Raw genomic sequence first — 19,605 nt, 5'->3', positions numbered from 1 at the left:
ACTTTCATATGAAAGACCAATGGTATTCACTAAGTTGATGGTTTATATTTAGGATAATGTTTTACAGCTTTGTCATTCTATTTTTTATTTTTAAATAATCTTATTCAATGATTTCATATATTTTACATGTGATAAGGCCACACAGAGGGCCAGAGATTATTACAGACACCTGTGATAATCTGAAGTACCCAATGTGTGCTACTTTTGTGTACCTTCTCTTATTTATACTGCATGGCAGAAAACTTCACATTCTGCATTTCTCACACTCCTGACTGAATCCCTCATCTCTCTCCCAGTATGATCTCATACTGTGCTGTAGCTAACTCTTCTATCATTATCATACATGTTTGCCATGACAGTGAATGAACACAGAGAGGAGTTAAAGTACAGATCTGAAGTACAAATTGTTTGATTGACAATGTTAATGCCTGTGAAGCTGTGTTCGAAAACACAGTGGAGACCCTAAGGCCTGAGCAGAAGAGGTAACCCACTGGTTGAATCAACATTGTTTCCAAGTAATTTCAACTAAAAAAATCTATGTGATGACGTTGAATCAATGTGAAAAACTGATAGGATTTGAAAAAAGTCATCAACGTAAGGGTATTTTGTCTTTTCTTACCTAACTTTTAACATAAATCCAATGGCATTGTGAAATGTTTAGTTGATTTCATGTTGAATCTACGTTAGTTGACAACTCAACGAAATGTAAATCAAAACTAGACGTTGAACTGACGTCTGTGTGTCACGACTTCCTCCGAAGCTGCCACCTCTCCTTGTTCGGGCAGGCTTCGGCGTTCGTCGTCACCGGCCTTCTAGCCACTGCCGCTCCTCATCTCATCATTCCATTTGTTTTGTCTCGTTTATTACACACACCTGGTTCATATCCCCTCATCAGTACCTGTAAAAGTGTTCCCTCTGCCCCCTTGTCTTTGTGTGTGATTGTTTATTGTGGAGGAGAGTGAAGCTCGGTGGAGCTCCGTGTATTTTGTATCGCCGGGATATTTCCCTGTGTGCCTTGTATTTTCCAGTGCGCCTTTTTTGCGCACTGAAGTGTTTTTGACGCATTACTGCGTGACTCTGTATTTGCAGAATAAAGCCTGTTATTCTGTGATTTACCCTCCTGTGCCTGACTCCTTCGACATCACCTCATCACACTGTGCCCAGAGTGAAGAGTGCAAACTATGACCCAGCAAGATAAGAAGCTCTCCACTGTCTACTCAAATCCACCCGTTGAAACTCACTTAGTTGTCTTTAACCAAAATGAAATCATATTGGGATATAATCAGGTAACACCATCCAAATTTGCAAACTATCTTTTCCAAACTAGAAACCTGACTAATTATATTTCCATCTACTGTTCCTACATTCCTATCACTCAGTCCAGGCTTGGTCTAGGTGTAAGTTGCTTCGCTGTGATTGGCTGATGACTGACACTGTTTTCTGTTCCTCTCTCTCCAGGTAGATGACCCACCTCTGAGCCTTCCTTCACTCTACAGCCCACACACAACACACACACACATAAACACTGCTACAGTCATTTCACAGATAAACAGACAGACAGACAGACAGACTGACTGACTTCTGGGGCTGGAAGCTCCAAAGGAAGGAGAAGGAGTGAAAGACCAAAAATGTATGTTACTGCCTGAACAATGACAATTGCTGATTCATCAAGTTGCTCTGAATGGAATGTATGTTTGTTGGTTCATCTGCCCTGCTTCACTGCTACTTAGATCAACACTGTGCATCAAGGAGATGATCTTAAGGTTCAAGAAAAACAGGTTTGTCCTATTTTATACATACAAAGCCACAAATGCATCAGGTATCCCCTACAAGTGAGTGTAAATGTCATTGTTAAGCAAGAGGGATGTCAGTTATAGCATCAACAATCAATAATGTGGAAGCTCAACATTCTGCATAGTAAAAAGGTGTCCATGTATTAGGTTTTAAATTGTTGTGTGTACAGCATTTTCATAACTGCAAATCAGCAGCTCAAATGAACAAAAAAACACATTTACAGGAGGAAATGTCATAGAAAATGTCATAGGCTACTGGCATCAAGTCATTTTATGTAGAAAAAGTATTCCTTGAACTGCCTTCGAATTCAAACCTACATCTTAAGACTTAGGTATTGAAATATTCACACTGGAAAAAACTACAACATAAAGGAAGCCATTTCATTGGTCGTAGCCGGCAAAATCATTGATTCGAATCATTAATGTCATCCGCTCTGGCATAGTGTTTTTCTCTGCAAGTAGTGTGAACGGACCCTAACACAGCCTTCCTCAGATGTGGAGGACACATCTCCCTTTGCAGTTCCTGTGTCCGTCTCGGCACTTCCTGGTGGGCATGGCTGATCCGTCCTCAATGCCACGGGCATACAGACGCACCAGCTGACCATGAACCCTGGGAGGGAGAGAGGGAGGGAGGGAAGGAAGGAAGGAAGGAAGGAAGGAAGGAAGGAAGGAAGGAAGGAAGGAAGGAAGGAAGGAAGGAAGGAAGGAAGGAAGGAACAGGACAACAAGAAAGATGAGGACCGAGACAGAGTTGGAAAACGTGGCATTGACACTTCAAACTATCGTGCTGATCCTAACAATACTGTGCTGGCTTAAATATTTTATTTTCACAAAGTCCTTTCCAGCACTATTTCAGCAACTGACTAAGTATCTCCCTTCCCTAGAGCTGCTGCTTTCAAGGAGCGAGACACTAATCCGGACACTTCTAAGAAATCCTGCTATGACCTCTGATGAGCCATTCAAACAGGCAAAGCGTCAATACAGGACAAAAATCGAATCCTACTCGTCAGATGTGGCAGGGCTTGCAAACTATCACGGATTACAAAGGGAAACCCAGCCTCGAGCTGCCCAGTAATGCGAGCCTACCAGACGAGCTAAATGCCTTCTATGCTCGCTGCGAGGCAAGCAACACTGAACCATGAATGAGAGCACCAGCTGTTCCTGACGACTGTGTGATCCCACTTTCCGTAGCCGATGTGAGTAAGACCTTTAAACAGGTTAACATTCACAAGGCTGCAGGGCCAGATGGATTATCAGGATGCGTACTCAGAGCATGTGCTGACCAGCTGGCAAGCATCTTCACTGACATTTCCAACCTCTCCCTGACCCAGTCTGTAATACCTACATGTTTAATGCAGACCACCATAGTCCCTGTGCCCAAGAACGCCAAGGTAACCTGTCTAAATGACTATTGCCCTGTAGCACTCACATCTGTAGCCATGAAATGCTTTGAAAGACTGGTCATGGCTCACATCAACACCATCATCCCAGACACCCTCGACCCACTCAATTTGCATACTGATGCAATCTCTATTGCATTCCATACTGCCCTCTCCCACCTGGACAAGAGGAACACCTATGTGAGAATGCTGTTCATTGACTACAGCTCAGCATTCAACACTATAGTGCCCTCCAAACTCATCACTAAGCTAAGGATCCTGGGACTGAACACCTCCCTCTGCAACTGGATCCTGGACTTCCTGACGGGCCGCCCTCAGGTGGTGAGGACCTTGAGCAGGGGGACCTTGCGGGCGCTGCAGGATTTCAGTCCTTCACGGCGTAGTGTGTTACCAATTGTTTTCTTGGTGACTATGGTCCCAGCTGCCTTGAGATCATTGACAAGATCCTCCCGTGTAGTTCTGGGTGATTCCTCACCGTTCTCATGATCATTGCAACTCCACAAGGTGAGATCTTGCATGGAGCCCCAGGCCGAGGGAGATTGACAGTTATTTTGTGTTTCTTCCATTTGCGAGTAATCGCACCAACTCTTGTCACCTTCTCACCAAGCTGCTTGCCGATGGTCTTGTAGCCCATTCCAGCCTTGTGTAGGTCTACAATCTTGTCCCTGACATCCTTGGAGAGCTCTTTGGTCTTGGCAATGGTAGAGAGTTTGGAATCTGATTTGATTGATTGCTTCTGTGGACAGGTGTCTTTTATACAGGTAACAAGCTGAGATTAGGAGCACTCCCTTTAAGAGTGTGCTCCTAATCTCAGCTCGTTACCTGTATAAAAGACACCTGGGAGTCAGAAATCTTTCTGATTGAGAGGGGGTCATATACTTATTTCCCTCATTAAAATGCAAATCAATTTATAACATTTTTGACATGCGTTTTTCTGGATTTTTTTGTTGTTATTCTGTCTCTCACTGTTCAAATAAACCTACCATTAAAATTATAGACTGACCATGTCTTTGTCAGTGGGCAAACGTACAAAATCAGCAGGGGATTAAATACTTTTTTCCCTCACTGTACCTCAAGTTACCTCGTACCCTTGCACGTCGACTCGGTACTAGTACCCCGTGTATATAGCCACGTTATCGTTACTCGTGTATTTATTATTGCTTTTATTATTTTGTGTTATTACTTTTCTATTATTACTCTATTTTCTTTTTATGCATTGTTGGAAAGGGTCCCGTAAGTAAGCATTTCACTGTTTAGTCTACACCTGTTGTTTACGAAGCAAGTGACTCATAAATTCTGATTTGATTTTAAGCAAGAGGGTCGACTCCGCCCCAAAATCTGTCAAAAATAAGACCAAGTGAGGAGTTTTTGTATGGGGGCCAATGAGAGACTGTCGAAATTTGTCAAGATAAAAGTGAATTACTATTTTGATAGGTGAGGCTTATTTGATCTAATAGAAGTTTCATAATGCTTAGTTTGTGCACACTCTTAAAGGGAGTGCTCCTAATCTCAGCTTGTTACCTGTATAAAAGACACCTGTCCACAGAAGCAATCAATCAACCAGATTCCAAACTCTCCACCATGGCCAAGACCAAAGAGCTCTCCAAGGATGTCAGGGACAAGATTGTAGACCTACACAAGGCTGGAATGGGCTACAAAACCATCGCCAAGCAGCTTGGTGAGAAGGTGACAACAGTTGGTGTGATTATTCGCAAATGGAAGAAACACAAAATAACTGTCAATCTCCCTCGGCCTGGGGCTCTATGCAAGATCTCACCTCGTGGAGTTGCAATGATCATGAGAACGGTGAGGAATCACCCAGAACTACACGGGAGGATCTTGTCAATGATCTCAAGGCAGCTGGGACCATAATCACCAAGAAAACAATTGGTAACACACTACGCCGTGAAGGACTGAAATCCTGCAGCGCCCGCAAGGTCCCCCTGCTCAAGAAAGCACATATACAGGGCCGTCTGACGTTTGCCAATGAACATCTGAATGATTCAGAGGAGAACTGGGTGAAAGTGTTGTGGTCAAATGAGACCAAAATCAAGCTCTTTGGCATCAACTCAACTCGCCGTGTTTAGAGGAGGAGGAATGCTGCCTATGACCCCAAGAACACCATCCCCACCGTCAAACATGGAGGTGGAAACATTATGCTTTGGGGGTGTTTTTCTGCTAAGGGGACAGGACAGCTTCACCGCATCAAAGGGACGATGGACGGGGCCATGTACCGTCAAATCTTGGGTGAGAACCTCCTTTGCACGTCGACTCGGTACTAGTACCCCGTGTATATAGCCACGTTATCGTTACTCATGTATTTATTATTGCTTTTATTATTTTGTGTTATTACTTTTCTATTATTACTCTATTTTCTTTCTATGCATTGTTGGAAAGGGTCCCGTAAGTAAGCATTTCACTGTTTAGTCTACACCTGTTGTTTACGAAGCAAGTGACTCATATATTCAGATTTGATTTTAAGCAAGAGGGTCGACTCCGCCCCAAAATCTGTCAAAAATAAGACCAAGTGAGGAGTTTTTGTATGGGGGCCAATGAGAGACTGTCGAATTTCGTCAAGATAAAAGTGAATTACTATTTTGATGGTGAGGCTTATTTGATCTAATAGAAGTTTCATAATGCTTAGTTTGTTACAAGTATAATGCACGTGACATTCTGGCAACTTTTAGAATAAACACATTTTATCGGACTTGTACCTGTTATTCACATACGTATCTGCCCTCTCATTGGCTAGAATGTTCCCACCTGATCTGGCCTCCTCCCTTCTGCCTTTTGCCTTTGTGGACATACATTTCCATTGTTAGAGCTGTCAGTCGACCATCTTGATAATATAATTGATAATATTTGATAAAACCCTGTGTGTTTACTCTAGAGACTTCCTGTTTTTTTGCATGGGCTGCGTCACATTCCACTGAAAACGCCTTTATCGGTCGTTCACATATGCGGTAGATAGGCTATTGTCAGCCCCTGTGTTTGTCAGACATGAGAGGATGCCAAAAAGTTACTTTTCACGTAATTGTCTGTCTGATCTAAACGGTTTGAGCTAGACTTAGAGTCAAGAGGGTTAAAGGGGTACTAGAGACTCCAGATAATGCCTAAATCATAGTACTAAATATACAATGAATCTTTAATGTCAGGTAAGCCAATAAGTAGTGATTAACATGATCTAATGAGTCATCCCTTACCTGCAGAAGATCTCAGTGTGAGGCAGTATCTCTCCGTCACAGTTCCACACAGACACTGTAGGAGCCTTACTGCAGCACAAACCACACAGGAAGTCTTTCTGCCCTCGCTCCTCTCCTCTTTCTACCAGGTGCTTGTGGGAACTGCTTCGGCTTGGTCTCTCTCCCTCCTCCGTCATCCCTCCATCATTCACTATCTCCCTCTCTTCATCCTTGTCCTCCTCTTCTCCGGTAGGGAGAGAAAAGCGTATGGCCTTTACTCGGTGGACGTCCACGAACGGCAGGTCAAACTAAAATACAGTAGATAGGAAAGACAATTTATGCATCTATTGAAATATTTCTGTCTCAGATAACTGATATTTCCATACTGCTGTGCAGTACGATCTAGTTAGCAATTATGGCTACAGAGTTTGGATTTTTAGTCTGGCTACATTCCTTGTGGCCTCGCTGAGGTGGTCTTTACCTGGTCCTGTGTGCTGGTGTGTCTGTGTAGGAAGGTGAGGAACCCTAAGGGGTGTGTGTCCCGTACGATGATAAGGTCACCTGTCCCATCGGCCAGGTGTGCTGAGGGGGACAGGCCCAGGGGACTGCGAGGACAGGAGCTGGACATACAGGTGAGGGACACAGCCCTGAACCGGCCCTCCACACTCACCCACTCACCTGCAGCACGGGGCAAAGAGAGCAGAGGAAGTTCTATGACATACCAGGGTTTGAACCTAGGCATTAACTCTGAGAGCTAACATAAGTCTTCCGGTCTCAGACAAAGTTACTCACCACCCCAGTGTGGTTAATCAAACCACGTCCATACATTACATAGGATGTGTGTAGCCTTTTTATAGACTGTGTGTAAGCGCCTTACCCTCAGAGTCGCTGCTGAATTGACTGAAGTGGGAGCTGTAGAGGGAACTAGCACCTGGAGAATGGGAGAACAGTCTCTCTGTGCCCTTAGAACACACACTGCACCTGGAACACACACACACTTTACCACCTTTTACTATTTTTACACGTGACATAGGTATACTGTAATATACTGATACATTTCAGTGATGTAACAACAGCACGTTCCTGACAGCCATACATTCCATTCATATGTGTATCATCTCGCACTCCCTCGCAGACCCTTGGGGGTAGCTATCTATCACATACAAAACATAGGTACAGTCTGTCAAAGACACCAGCGTCCTGTATATGTAGCATCTCACAGTCCCTTACACTCCCTCACAGACCGTCGGGCAGTTATTTCAGACAAAAGACATTGGGTATAGTCTTTCACAGAGGTAGGCTACACTCTTCTTTCTCTATCCTCTCCCAAGGCGGTGCTGTCTCTCCTTTCTTCCGGATCAGCTTGCCATATATTGGCATGGAAACTGCCCTCCTTAAGGTACAGGAGTACACCCAACACCTGGGTCTCTGTTGCAGGTGGAAGTGACTGAGGGAATTGAGGCTGTGTCACTATAGCCTTCTGATGATGTAATGTTACAGGAGGGGGTCGCAGTTCCGGAGCGACCCACTAGGTGTCATCCTCCGACAACCTTAGCCACCTCTTCACTCACAGTCTGGACTAATCATTTTCTTATTAGTGTCACCTGTGTCTACCTGTTCACCTGTGTATTTATGCCCTCACTTCCCTGTGTTCCCTTGCTCTGTTTTCTCTGCTAGTTCTTGATGCCAAACAGTACTAATCAGTGTCTGATCGCGAGACGTATGTACAGGTACTTGAAGTTTTCTCCCTGTTTCATTGTTGTTTTCAGTCATAGTTAGTATTTCGTATGTTTGCTGTCAGCCTGTTTTTGGAGACCAATTTGCTCCTCCTTTATTTTTTTTTGACAAGTCCGTTCTTTTCTATCCTGGTTTTGGGAACACCAGTAAAGATCCTTGTTTCACCATCTCTGCCTACTGTCTATCCTGCACCGAACTCTTTCTCTCCACTGGACTGGGATGGTTGATGTACCATGAAATCTAGGGCAATTATTTTCTTTCAGGACCTTTATATTTGAGACAGATAGTGATATCAGAACCCCTTCTGTTAGCATCAGTGAGTTGTTAATGCTGAGCTTATCAATATGCGGTCAAGAACGCACTCTCTCGATCACAACTTTTAGAGGCGCATGTGCTACGTATTTAACAAGTAAAGAGGAGGACCATCCTTTTCTTCCTCCCTGGATCAGCCTCATCCGTTGTAACTATCAGTTTATTGTTTTGGATCTGTGTACCAGGCAGTTTATTCTCTATGAAATATAGTTAGTTGTTACCCAGAGAGGCAGCGTGTATTGTCCCTGGGGCTGGAGAGCTGGGAGTCTGCTGGTAGGTATTGAACTACGCCTGCATAGCTCCTGTTACTTAGGTACACCATAGCACCTGGGGGAAGAGCCGGGGGGGGGGGGGGGGGGGGGGGAGGAGGTTAGCAACCATCATACAGTGGCTTGTGAAGTATTCACCCCCCTTGGCATACAACCTGGAATTAAAATTGATTTTTTGGGGGGTTTATATTATTTGATTTACACAACATGCCTACCACTTTGAAGATGCAAAATATTTTTTTGTGTGAAACAAACAATAAATAAGACAAAAAAACAGAGAACTTGAGCGTGCATAACTAGTCACCCCCCCAAACTCAATACTTTGTAGAGCCACCTTTTGCAAAGGCAAAACTGCTCCAGCTCCTTCAAGTTGGATGGGTTCCACTGGTGCACAGCAATCTTTAAGTCATACCACAGATTCTCAATGGATTGAGGTCTGGGCTTTGACTAGGCCATTCCAAGACATTTAAATGTTTCCCCTTAAACCACTTGAGTGTTGCTTTAGCAGTATGCTTAGGGTCATTGTCCTACTGGAAGGTGAACCTCCGTCCCAGTCTCAAATCTCTGGAAGACAAACATGTTTCCCTCAAGAATTTCCCTGTATTTAGTGCCATCCATCATTCCTTCAATTCTGACCAGTTTCCAAGTCCCTGCCGATGAAAAACATGTTCTCGGGGTTCATGATGGTGTTCTCGGGGTGATGAGAGGTGTTGGGTTTGCGCCAGACATAGCATTTTTCTTGATAGCCAAAAAGCTCAATTTTAATCTCATCTGACCAGGGTACCTTCTTCCATATGTTTGGGGAGTGTCCCACATGCCTTTTGGCGAACACCAAAAGTGTTTGCTTATTTTTTTCTTTAAGCAATGGCTTTTTTCTGGCCACTCTTCCGTAAAGCCCAGCTCTGTGGTGTGTATGGCTTAAAGTGGTCCTATGGACAGATACTCCAATCTCTGCTGTGGAGCTTTGCAGCTCCTTCAGGGTTATCTTTGTTCTCTTTGTTGCCTCTCTGATGAATGCCCTCCTTGCCTGGTCCATGAGTTTTGGTGGGCGGCCCTGTCTTGGCAGGTTTGTTGTGGTGCCATATTCTTTCAATTTTTTAATAATGGATTCAATGGTGCTCAGTGGGATGTTCAAAGTTTCTGATATTTTTTTTATAACCCAACCCTGATCTGTACTTCTCCACAACTTTGTCCCTGACCTGTTTGGAGAGCTCCTTGGTCTTCATGGTGCCGCTTGCTTGGTGGTGTTGCAGACTCTGGGGCCTTTCAGAACAGGTGTGTGTGTGTGTGTGTATGTATATATATATATACTGAGATCATGTGACAGATCATGTGACACTTAGATTGCACACAGGTGGACTTTATTTAACTAATTATGTGACTTCTGAAGGTAATTGGTTGCACCAGATCTTATTTAGGGGCTTCATAGCAAAGGGGGTGAATACATACGCACGCACCACTTTTCCGTCATTTATTTTTTGAAACAAGTAATTTTTTTCATTTCACTTCACCAATTTGGACTATTTTGTGTATGTCCATTACATGAAATCCAAATAAAAATCAATTTAAATTACAGGTTGTAATGCAACAAAATAGGAAAAACGCCAAGGGGGATGAACACTTTTGCAAGGCACTGTGTGTCTGACTCGTACTATAAACACACAGAGAGCGGGATAGAGGATGGATTTTCTCTAATAATTTGTATGTAACATATAGATTGATTGATTTAAGGTGTAATTAGTTTGTAGAATGTGGTCGGGTAACAGAGTTATTATCCTCTGACCTCCACCTTGGTCTAGCAGACAGTGTTTAAAGGGGTACTTTGGGATTTTGGCAATGAGGCCCTTTATCTACTTCCCCAGAGTCAGATGTCTCTGTGTCCAGTATGAAGGAAGTTTGAGGCAGTTTCGTGAGCCAATGCAAACAAATCTCAAATTGCCAATCCCTTTAAGAAGTATTGCAGTAATAATTGAATATAATGCGTGTCTCTGCTTCAGGTTCCATTCCATATACCTGAGTCGCATTCCATGTACAGTATAACTTTGTAGTCATATCTGAGAGGCACCATCTATGATATATGTCTGCAATATTAGACACTCAGCTTCGCCTCATACCTAGTGACCGCATCACGTTGTGCCAATAATCACATTTACGTACACCTCCTCTGGTATTAATGCTTTAAATTTCCATTCCATATGTACCTGAGTAGTCATATCTGAGAGGCCCCATCCAGCGGTGTCTCTCGCTCTCAGCCAGCACGTCACCATAGAACCCGTACCCCACCAGAGACACAGAGTAACGCACCAGAGACGAGCGATGGTGGACAGAACACACATCCAGAGGCTGAGAGTCTCCTGCAATGGTTTGTGGGAAGGTGGAGGACAAGGATGGTTTAGAGCAGGGGCGTCAAACTCATTTTGCCCCGGGGGCCACATTCGTTCTTCAACAAGGTCTGGAGGGCCGCACTGAAAATGTGTTATATTTCCTCAGTGTAAATAAAATCCATCATTTTGGGGGTTTTCTATGCTCCCTGACTAGCTTTAATTTCAGAGATTATTAGCGAGCTGGACAGTCAAACTGTATGAACGTAGGTCCATTATAATTTCTGCACAGATTCGATTTGGTTTTAGTCATTTTAAAGTATATTGAGTTTGTTTCCCCATTACAACTCTGCCCTTGTAAAATGATGCTGCTGCTTATGACTGCCAAAGTGGTTGCCTATGGCTCCAGTAAAGCGATTCTGTTTAGTTGGCTAAAATTATTTTAAGCGACACCATAGCTATAAATACTGTATAACAATGTCATCTAAAATGTGTTATTATGTTTTAAGAAATGTGTTCATTTAGTATCATACAGTATCTCACCAATGATAATGTGCAGAGCAGAGGTCACTGGGTCGTTGACTCCCACAGTGGCAAAACACACACAGTCAGTTGAGCCTGAGGAGATAACACACAGACTCATTTCAGTCTCATATCAGACACAACTCTATAGTCAGGGTAAATCTTACGTCTTTCGCGATTCCTTGTGTCCTCCCTCCTCGCTGCCACCTCAAAAATTCAGAAGGACGCGAAGAGAACATCCACTTCCTTCTGAAGTTTTGAGAAGGAGGTGGGAGAAGATGGAGAGATGCAAGAAATCGAGGCAGAAATTTTGATATCAACCAAATGCCTTACATTTTTACCAATAATGTCTATCTCACCAGCAGGAATGATGCCAATGTGAAGATCACACGACTGTAGAGTTAGGGAGGGGTCATGCTCCGATAGCCCTGCCTCCTGCTGTGTTCGGCCAATCACACCATGCAGCAGCTCGCTGAAAATTCCGTCCCCGCCCACACACACCACACTGAGGTAGAGACAAACATAAGTTGTAAATGAGAACTTGTTCTCAACTGGCTTACCTGGTTAAATAAAGGTTTTTAAAAAAACAGTCAGTGATGTGATGAAATCCAATCCCAGGTATGTGCGAAATGGCCTCCTATTGCCTACACAGTGCACTACTTTTGACCAGAGCCCACCATAGGGCCTTGGTCAAAAGTAGTGCACTATATAGGGTATAGGATGCCAAATAGTAGACTTTTGGGACATACCCCAGTTTAATATTATTAACAGGTTGTTTTGTGTGGGTCTGACTGGCTACCATAGTGTTACTGTTTACATGACAACATTGTAATGTCTGATGTACCCATCGAAACCAGTCAGGTCTTTCTTCAATATATGGTCTCTCGCCTGGTTGGCCCGTTCTGTCACTAAATCACAAAAACAAATTGGCATTTTTTTTACTACTAGAAATACAGCAATAGACCATGTTATTATATAGCAATAGACCATGTTAGTATGAGCATAATCATGCCAATATCACGCCAATATCACCACACAATGCACTTTTCAATGAGCCTGCTACAGACAAAACACACTTAACTGCCAGTTATAACAGTTTGTAAGTAAGTCACAGGATTTTCGGCATTACTGTTGTCTCACACGGGTCTCACCTACAACATGAGAGCTGATACCTGCCAGCTCAAACAGTGGGGCCACTAGAGAGTGATAGATCTGTCTCCCTTGTTTCTTTCCTCCAAATGGGTTGATGAACACCAACAACCTGTGAGGACGAGAGGGGCCTGGGAGAGGAGATGAGAGGATGGACAGATCGGTAGAAAGAGAGCAAATTGGAGGGAAAGTAGAGGGAGAGGAGGAAAAATGAGAAATGACATAAGGTAGATTTTCAGACTACATAAGCATGTGTAAATAAAGATATGGCTGTGTTTATGAGCCATAAGGTCAGGCTGTATAGTGTATTATATGTAGTGGATAAGTACGGATACCCACAAGGGACATCCTACTACAATGTTAATCCTGGAGGATATTATCTTGCATTGCCTTTTAACCTAAATACATTTTAGTAATTTAGCAGATGCTCTTATGCAAAGCAACTTACAGTTAGTGAATGCATAAATTTTCATACTGGACCCCCGTGGGAAACGAACCCACAACCCTGGCGTTGCAAGCGCCATGCTCTACCAACTGAGCTACACGGGGCCTCAGTTGAATTGTTCCATTTAATTTAATTGGTTTCTTATCTCAGGACAAGTGAAGTTATCCTTACTGTGTGTTTTGAGGGCAGTCCTCAGCTGGGTCATCCACTGGTCTCTGAGGTCCCTACTGGGACAGCTGAACTGGGTCCTGCCCAGGTGCCATAGCAACCCATAGGAACTACCACTGCTGCTGCGCTTCACATAGAACACTGCAGAACAGGACACACAGGCAGGAGGGGAGAGAGGAGGAGAAAGAGAGAGAGAGAGAGAAAAATGTATCTCAGATTACACAGACCCACAAATAATTTGAAAACAAATCCAATTTTGATAAACTCCCATATCTGTTAGGTGAAATACCACAGTGTGACATCACAGCAGCAAGATTTGTGACCTGTTGCCACAAGAAAAGAGCAACCAGTGAAGAACAAACACCATTGTAAATAAAACCCATATTTATGTTTATTTATTTTCCCTTCTGTACTTTAACTATTTGCACATTGTTACAACACTGTACATAGCCATAATATTTTGTGGGTGTAATGTTTACTGTTAATTTCTGATTCTTTATTTCACTTTTGCTTATTATCTATTCCACTTGCTTTGGCAATGTAAACATACAGTATGTGTCCCATGCCAATAAAGCCCTTTGAATTGAGAGTCAGAGAGAGAGAGAGAGAGAGAGAGAGATCAATCAGAATTAACCAAATTACAACACAGTCAAAACAAAACTACATTACCTATTGGGAACACAAGAACAAAGCAAAATGCAGTGCTATCTGGCCCTAAATCGACAGTACACCACAGCAAACTATTTGACCATGGTTACTGATCAAAACCTTTAGAAAAACCTTGACAAAAGTACAGGCTCAGTGAGCACAGCCTTGCCAGGAAAACCTGTCTCCATGTAGAAGAAAAGCTGCGTCTGTCACCAGAGACTTTCATGTGTCTGACCTGGGGTAGTAACATAACTCACCTGTGAATTCTCTTTCTGTGTCTTCAGCTACTGACCTCTGGGGTAGAACCTGCACACGCCCCTCCTCCACACCAATAACCTCAGATACTGGTAATGAAACTGTGATCACAGACAGACACACAGACACACAGACAGACAGACAGACACACGCCATTATGATATTTTGCCTTTAAAGGTGCAATATGCAGAAATCACTGGTTGCTAAAATTCTAATAGTTCGCCTAATTGTAATTTATGTGACAAAATAAGCAGTAATTGTGTAGAGAATCATTGTGCCATCTAAACCACTGGGAATAACTTTTCCATAACCAAAAAAATTGTATTTTCAGCTGTTTGAAGCTGGTGTACAAAACGGAAAGTAAAAGACGCTAAAATGAAACTTAAAGCTGCAATAGGTAACATTTTGAGCGACCCTACCAAATTCACTTGCTTATTGAAAATATATTTCACAACGGTTTAGATGGTACAATGAACTGAAATTAGGCAAACTATTAGCATATTAGCAACTAGGAAATGGTAGAGCGATTTCTGCATATTGCACCTTTAAGAATGGGAAGCATAGAAATATCGCACATAGAACAGATCTACCACTTTCAATGAAATTGACAGATCTATAACTCACATTTCTATGTGAATTTGGTCGGGTCGCCCAAAAAGTTAGATATTGTAGCTTTAACCTATAAGGCTCATGTGACTCTGATAAGTTTTTCCTATTTTGTTGCATTACCACCTGTAATTTAAATAGATTTTTATTTGGATTTCATGTAATGGACATACACAAAATAGTCCAAATTGGTGAAGTGAAATTTTAAAAATAACTTGGTTCAAAGAATTCTAAAAAATAAATAAAAGAAAAGTGGTGCGTGCATATGTTTTCACCCCCTTTGCTATGAAGCCCCTAAATAAGATATGGTGCAACCAATTACCTTCAGAAGTCACATAATTAGTTAAATAAAGTCCACCTGTGTGCAATCTAAGTGTCACATGATCTGTCACATGATCTCAGGTTATATACACCTGTTCTGAAAGGCCCCAGAGTCTGCAACACCACGAAGCAAGGGGCACCACCAAGCAAGCGGCACCATGAAGACCAAGGAGCTCTCCAAACAGGTCAGGGACAAAGTTGTGGAGAAGTACAGATCAGGTTTGGGTTATAAAAAAATAAGAGAGAGGGCCGCCCACCAAAACTCACGGACCAGGCAAGGAGGGCATTAATCAGAGAGGCAACAAAGAGAACAAAGATAACCCTGAAGGAGCTGCAAAGCTCCACAGCGGAGATTGGAGTATCTGTCCATAGGACCACTTTAAGCCATACACTCCACAGAGCTGGGCTTTACGGAAGAGTGGCCAGAAAAAAGCCATTGCTTAAAGAAAAAAATAAGCAAACGCGTTTGGTGTTCACCAAAAGGCATGTGGGACACTCCCCAAACATATGGAAGACGGTACCCTGGTCAGATGAGACTAAAATTGAGCTTTTTGGCTATCAAGAAAAACTCTATGTCTGGCGCAAACCTAATACCTCTCATCACCCCGAGAACACCATCCCAACAGTGAAGCATGGTGGTGGCAGCGTCATGCTGTGGGGATGTTTTTCATCGGCAGGGACTGGGAAACTGGTCAGAATTGAAGGAATGATGGATGGTGCTAAATACAGGGAAATTCTTGAGGGAAACCTGTTTCATTCTTCCAGAGATTTGAGACTGGGACGGAGGTTCACCTTCCAGCAGGACAATGACCCTAAGCATACTGCTAAAGCAACACTTGAGTGGTTTAAGGGGAAACATTTAAATGTCTTTGAATGGCCTAGTCAAAGCCCAGACCTCAATCCAATTGAGAATCTATGGTATGACTTAAAGATTGCTGTACACCAGCGGAACCCATCCAACTTGAAGGAGCTGGAGCAGTTTTGCCTTTAAGAATGGACAAAAATCCCAGTTGCTAGATGTGCCAAGCTTATAGAGACATACCCCAAGAGACTTGCAGCTGTAATTGCTGCAAAAGGTGGCTCTACAAAGTATTGACTTTGGGGGGTGAATAGTTATGCACGCCAAGTTTTCTGTTTTTTTTGTGTTATTTCGTGTTTGTTTCACAAAAAAAATTATTTTGCATCTTCAAAGTGGTAGGCATGTTGTGTAAATCAAATGATACAACCCCCCAAAAATCCACTTTAATTCCAGGTTGTAAGGCAACAAAATAGGAAAAATGCCAAGGGGGGTGAATACTTTCGCAAGCCACTGTAGGTGTGTGTGAGTGTGTTTGCATGTGTGTGTTTGCATGTGTGTGTTTTCTTTGTTTTTACTCTGTTAAGTTATCTGTAAGTTGTGTTTCGTGTTGGTGCTGTATAACTTGTTATTCACCTTTACTGGAAAAGGAACATTCTTCATGAGTGAAATACAGTGACTATAATAATGTGTCTGTTTATACCAATTTTTATACCAAATTATGGTTAAAATACACACTTCTTACTGACCTACTAACTTATATACAGAATGGATTTAATTTAATTTGATTGTTGAAATGTCTTTACATTTTACCACTAACATGTAGCCTGTTTACATCAGTCACCATTTGCATGTTGTCTCCAAGACAGGTTTGGTGACTTTCTGTTAGTGGTGCATAGAACACATTCACTCTACTTACAAGCACTGGTAATGCTGGTGTTATGGAATCATACCATATGAGGCTACTCAAGTGTTCCTTTTATTTACTTTATTCTAAGAGCGAATGAGATTGTTATGCAGTTATTATTAGGCAACTTAAGATAAAATCCAATGTAAATCTTATATAAGCCTATACACAATTTTATTTTAAAGTAATTTATATAATGAAATGTGTGCATTTAAAAAGATAGCGAGTCAACAGATGCCATGCATGATGAAAGTGATGGATAAAAGGCACTCACCGGTCTTCTTATCGCGGTTCTTCTTATCAAGCTCAGTCCAGTTGAGGTGCCAGCCAGTAAGTGCTGCCCGGTAACGTTTCTTACCGACCCATAGACTGGACTCAAACCGTACTAGATCTACGTCCATACTACATGTATCTCTACAAACATCTATAGTACAGCTAGACAGGATTGTAGTTCTCTATCTCAATATCGCAGAAGAATGTCAGCAAGGGTAAAACAACTTATTCTACATGTTACTCCAATGATTCCATACAATTGATAAACTCTCAAGATAACAGCTCCATTCTGAGAACAATGTCTCGTTATCTTGTGTTGTTCAGATACCATAAAACTCTGATAAGACAAATAAGATAGTGAACTAGACCCTCCAGCAAAACTTTTCTGTATATGTAAAGTCCCTCCCTTTACAGTAACAGGTTTGTAACTATTTTTGTTTCCTTATATCCCTCTCTCCATCTCTAACCTGTCTGCAACATTTGCATGCTGCTCTCTGATTGGATGTTGAAACCTGCGCTGCAGGTTAATTAGCATAAATGGAAGTCATGTCAGAATATTGGATTCCTTTGGCCACTTTTAAATGCTCTGTATGAATTAATACATCTCATAAGCCTATTTTCTTTCTGGAGCCAGTTCTATTCTTTATAGCCTAAATTGTCTGAACTTGAATGCACATTGAACTGAGAAGTTGCCTAATGGTGTTGACTTAGTTAGCCTATTTAAATGTTTTAATCAACGTAATACTTTGGTAATGCACTGATTATTGCCAATGCTAGGGACATTTTTGAATGAGCAATGTGCATAGATTGTGGAGAGTTTTGATTTGCACTTGATTTATGGTAGCTCATCCCGCTTGCACCGCGTAACACAGTTTACCCGGTTTCACTCAATAGCTACGTTTCCATTACATTAACCACATTTCCATGTGCGTAAAGTCATACCATACAAAGAAAATCACGACAGCTGTGATGGAAACAGGAAGTTTCGGTACAATTTTATAAATGCGATGAAAACACATTAAACTTTAGATTTTTATTCGGTACATGAAGACTTAAGCGAAAAAGTACAAGTACACTTTGTGTGCACTACATCATCAAGCACTGATTTTTTTATCCACAAAAAGTCAGTTTGGTGGAAACACCACTGGTGAGAGAATTCACATACAGTGGGGAAAAAAAGTATTTAGTCAGCCACCAATTGTGCAAGTTCTCCCACTTAAAAAGATGAGAGAGGCCTGTAATTTTCATCATAGGTACACGTCAACTATGACAGACAAAATGAGAAGAAAAAAAAAATCCAGAAAATCACATTGTATGATTTTTAATGAATTTATTTGCAAATTATGGTGGAAAATAAGTATTTGGTCAATAACAAAAGTGTCTCAATACTTTGTTATATACCCTTTGTTGGCAATGACACAGGTCAAATGTTTTCTGTAAGTCTTCACAAGGTTTTCACACACTGTTGCTGGTATTTTGGCCCATTCCTCCATGCAGATCTCCTCTAGAGCAGTGATGTTTTGGGGCTGTCGCTGGGCAACACAGACTTTCAACTCCCTCCAAAGATTTTCAATGGGGTTGAGATCTGGAGACTGGCTAGGCCACTCCAGGACCTTGAAATGCTTCTTACGAAGCCACTCCTTCGTTGCCCGGGCGGTGTGTTTGGGATCATTGTCATGCTGAAAGACCCAGCCACGTTTCATCTTCAATGCCCTTGCTGATGGAAGGTGGTTTTCACTCAAAATCTCACGATACATGGCCCCATTCATTCTTTCCTTTACACGGATCAGTCGTCCTGGTCCCTTTGCAGAAAAACAGCCCCAAAGCATGATGTTTCCACCCCCATGCTTCACAGTAGGTATGGTGTTCTTTGGATGCAACTCAGCATTCTTTGTCCTCCAAACACGACAAGTTGAGTTTTTACCAAAAAGTTCTATTTTGGTTTCATCTGACCATATGACATTCTCCCAATCCTCTTCTGGATCATCCAAATGCACTCTAGCAAACTTCAGACGGGCCTGGACATGTACTGGCTTAAGCAGGGGGACACGTCTGGCACTGCAGGATTTGAGTCCCTGGCGGCGTAGTGTGTTACTGATGGTATGCTTTGTTACTTTGGTCCCAGCTCTCTGCAGGTCATTCACTAGGTCCCCCCGTGTGGTTCTGGGATTTTTGCTCACCGTTCTTGTGATCATTTTGACCCCACGGGGTGAGATCTTGCGTGGAGCCCCAGATCGAGGGAGATTATTAGTGGTCTTGTATGTCTTCCATTTCCTAATAATTGCTCCCACAGTTGATTTCTTCAAACCAAGCTGCTTACCTATTGTAGATTCAGTCTTCCCAGCCTGGTGCAGGTCTACAATTTTGTTTCTGGTGTCCTTTGACAGCTCTTTGGTCTTGGCCATAGTGGAGTTTGGAGTGTGACTGTTTGAGGTTGTGGACAGGTGTCTTTTATACTGATAACAAGTTCAAACAGGTGCCATTAATACAGGTAACGAGTG

At 42.4% G+C, this 19,605-nt stretch overlaps 1 protein-coding gene across 1 annotated transcript; it reads right to left on the bottom strand.

Moving 5' to 3' along the window:
• Positions 1–1,760: 1,760 nt before the first annotated feature.
• On the bottom strand, positions 1,761–17,522 carry LOC311149369 (ceramide kinase-like). The gene is made up of 13 exons (XM_084186537.1): positions 17,106–17,522; positions 14,204–14,302; positions 13,302–13,439; positions 12,688–12,816; positions 12,381–12,444; positions 11,896–12,041; positions 11,558–11,632; positions 10,895–11,047; positions 8,646–8,751; positions 7,253–7,356; positions 6,857–7,053; positions 6,397–6,683; positions 1,761–2,403 (listed from the first exon to the last, which is right to left on the bottom strand). Exons 1-13 carry the CDS (start codon positions 17,230–17,232, stop codon positions 2,283–2,285), a joined length of 1,746 nt encoding a protein of 581 aa, XP_084042663.1. The 5' UTR covers positions 17,233–17,522; the 3' UTR covers positions 1,761–2,282.
• Between the last annotated feature and the right edge of the window lie 2,083 nt (positions 17,523–19,605).

The sequence above is a fragment of the Coregonus lavaretus genome (assembly GCF_964263955.1).
Source record: "Coregonus lavaretus genome assembly, chromosome: 22".
Classification (NCBI taxonomy): domain Eukaryota; kingdom Metazoa; phylum Chordata; class Actinopteri; order Salmoniformes; family Salmonidae; genus Coregonus; species Coregonus lavaretus.
Note: the sequence above shows the minus strand (reverse complement) of the source record. Positions and strands in the feature narration are given on the sequence as shown.

Bases quoted from the DNA above. Each gene is read 5' to 3' on its own strand.
- LOC311149369 (XM_084186537.1), bottom strand. From the start codon at position 17,232: ATGGACGTAGATCTAGTACGGTTTGAGTCCAGTCTATGGGTCGGTAAG. The intron at 14,303-17,105 runs GTGAGTGCCTTT...CTGTGATCACAG, and splicing joins GAACCGCGATAAGAAGACCG to TTTCATTACCAGTATCTGAG. The intron at 7,054-7,252 runs GTAAGGCGCTTA...CCCGTGCTGCAG, and splicing joins ATTCAGCAGCGACTCTGAGG to GTGAGTGGGTGAGTGTGGAG.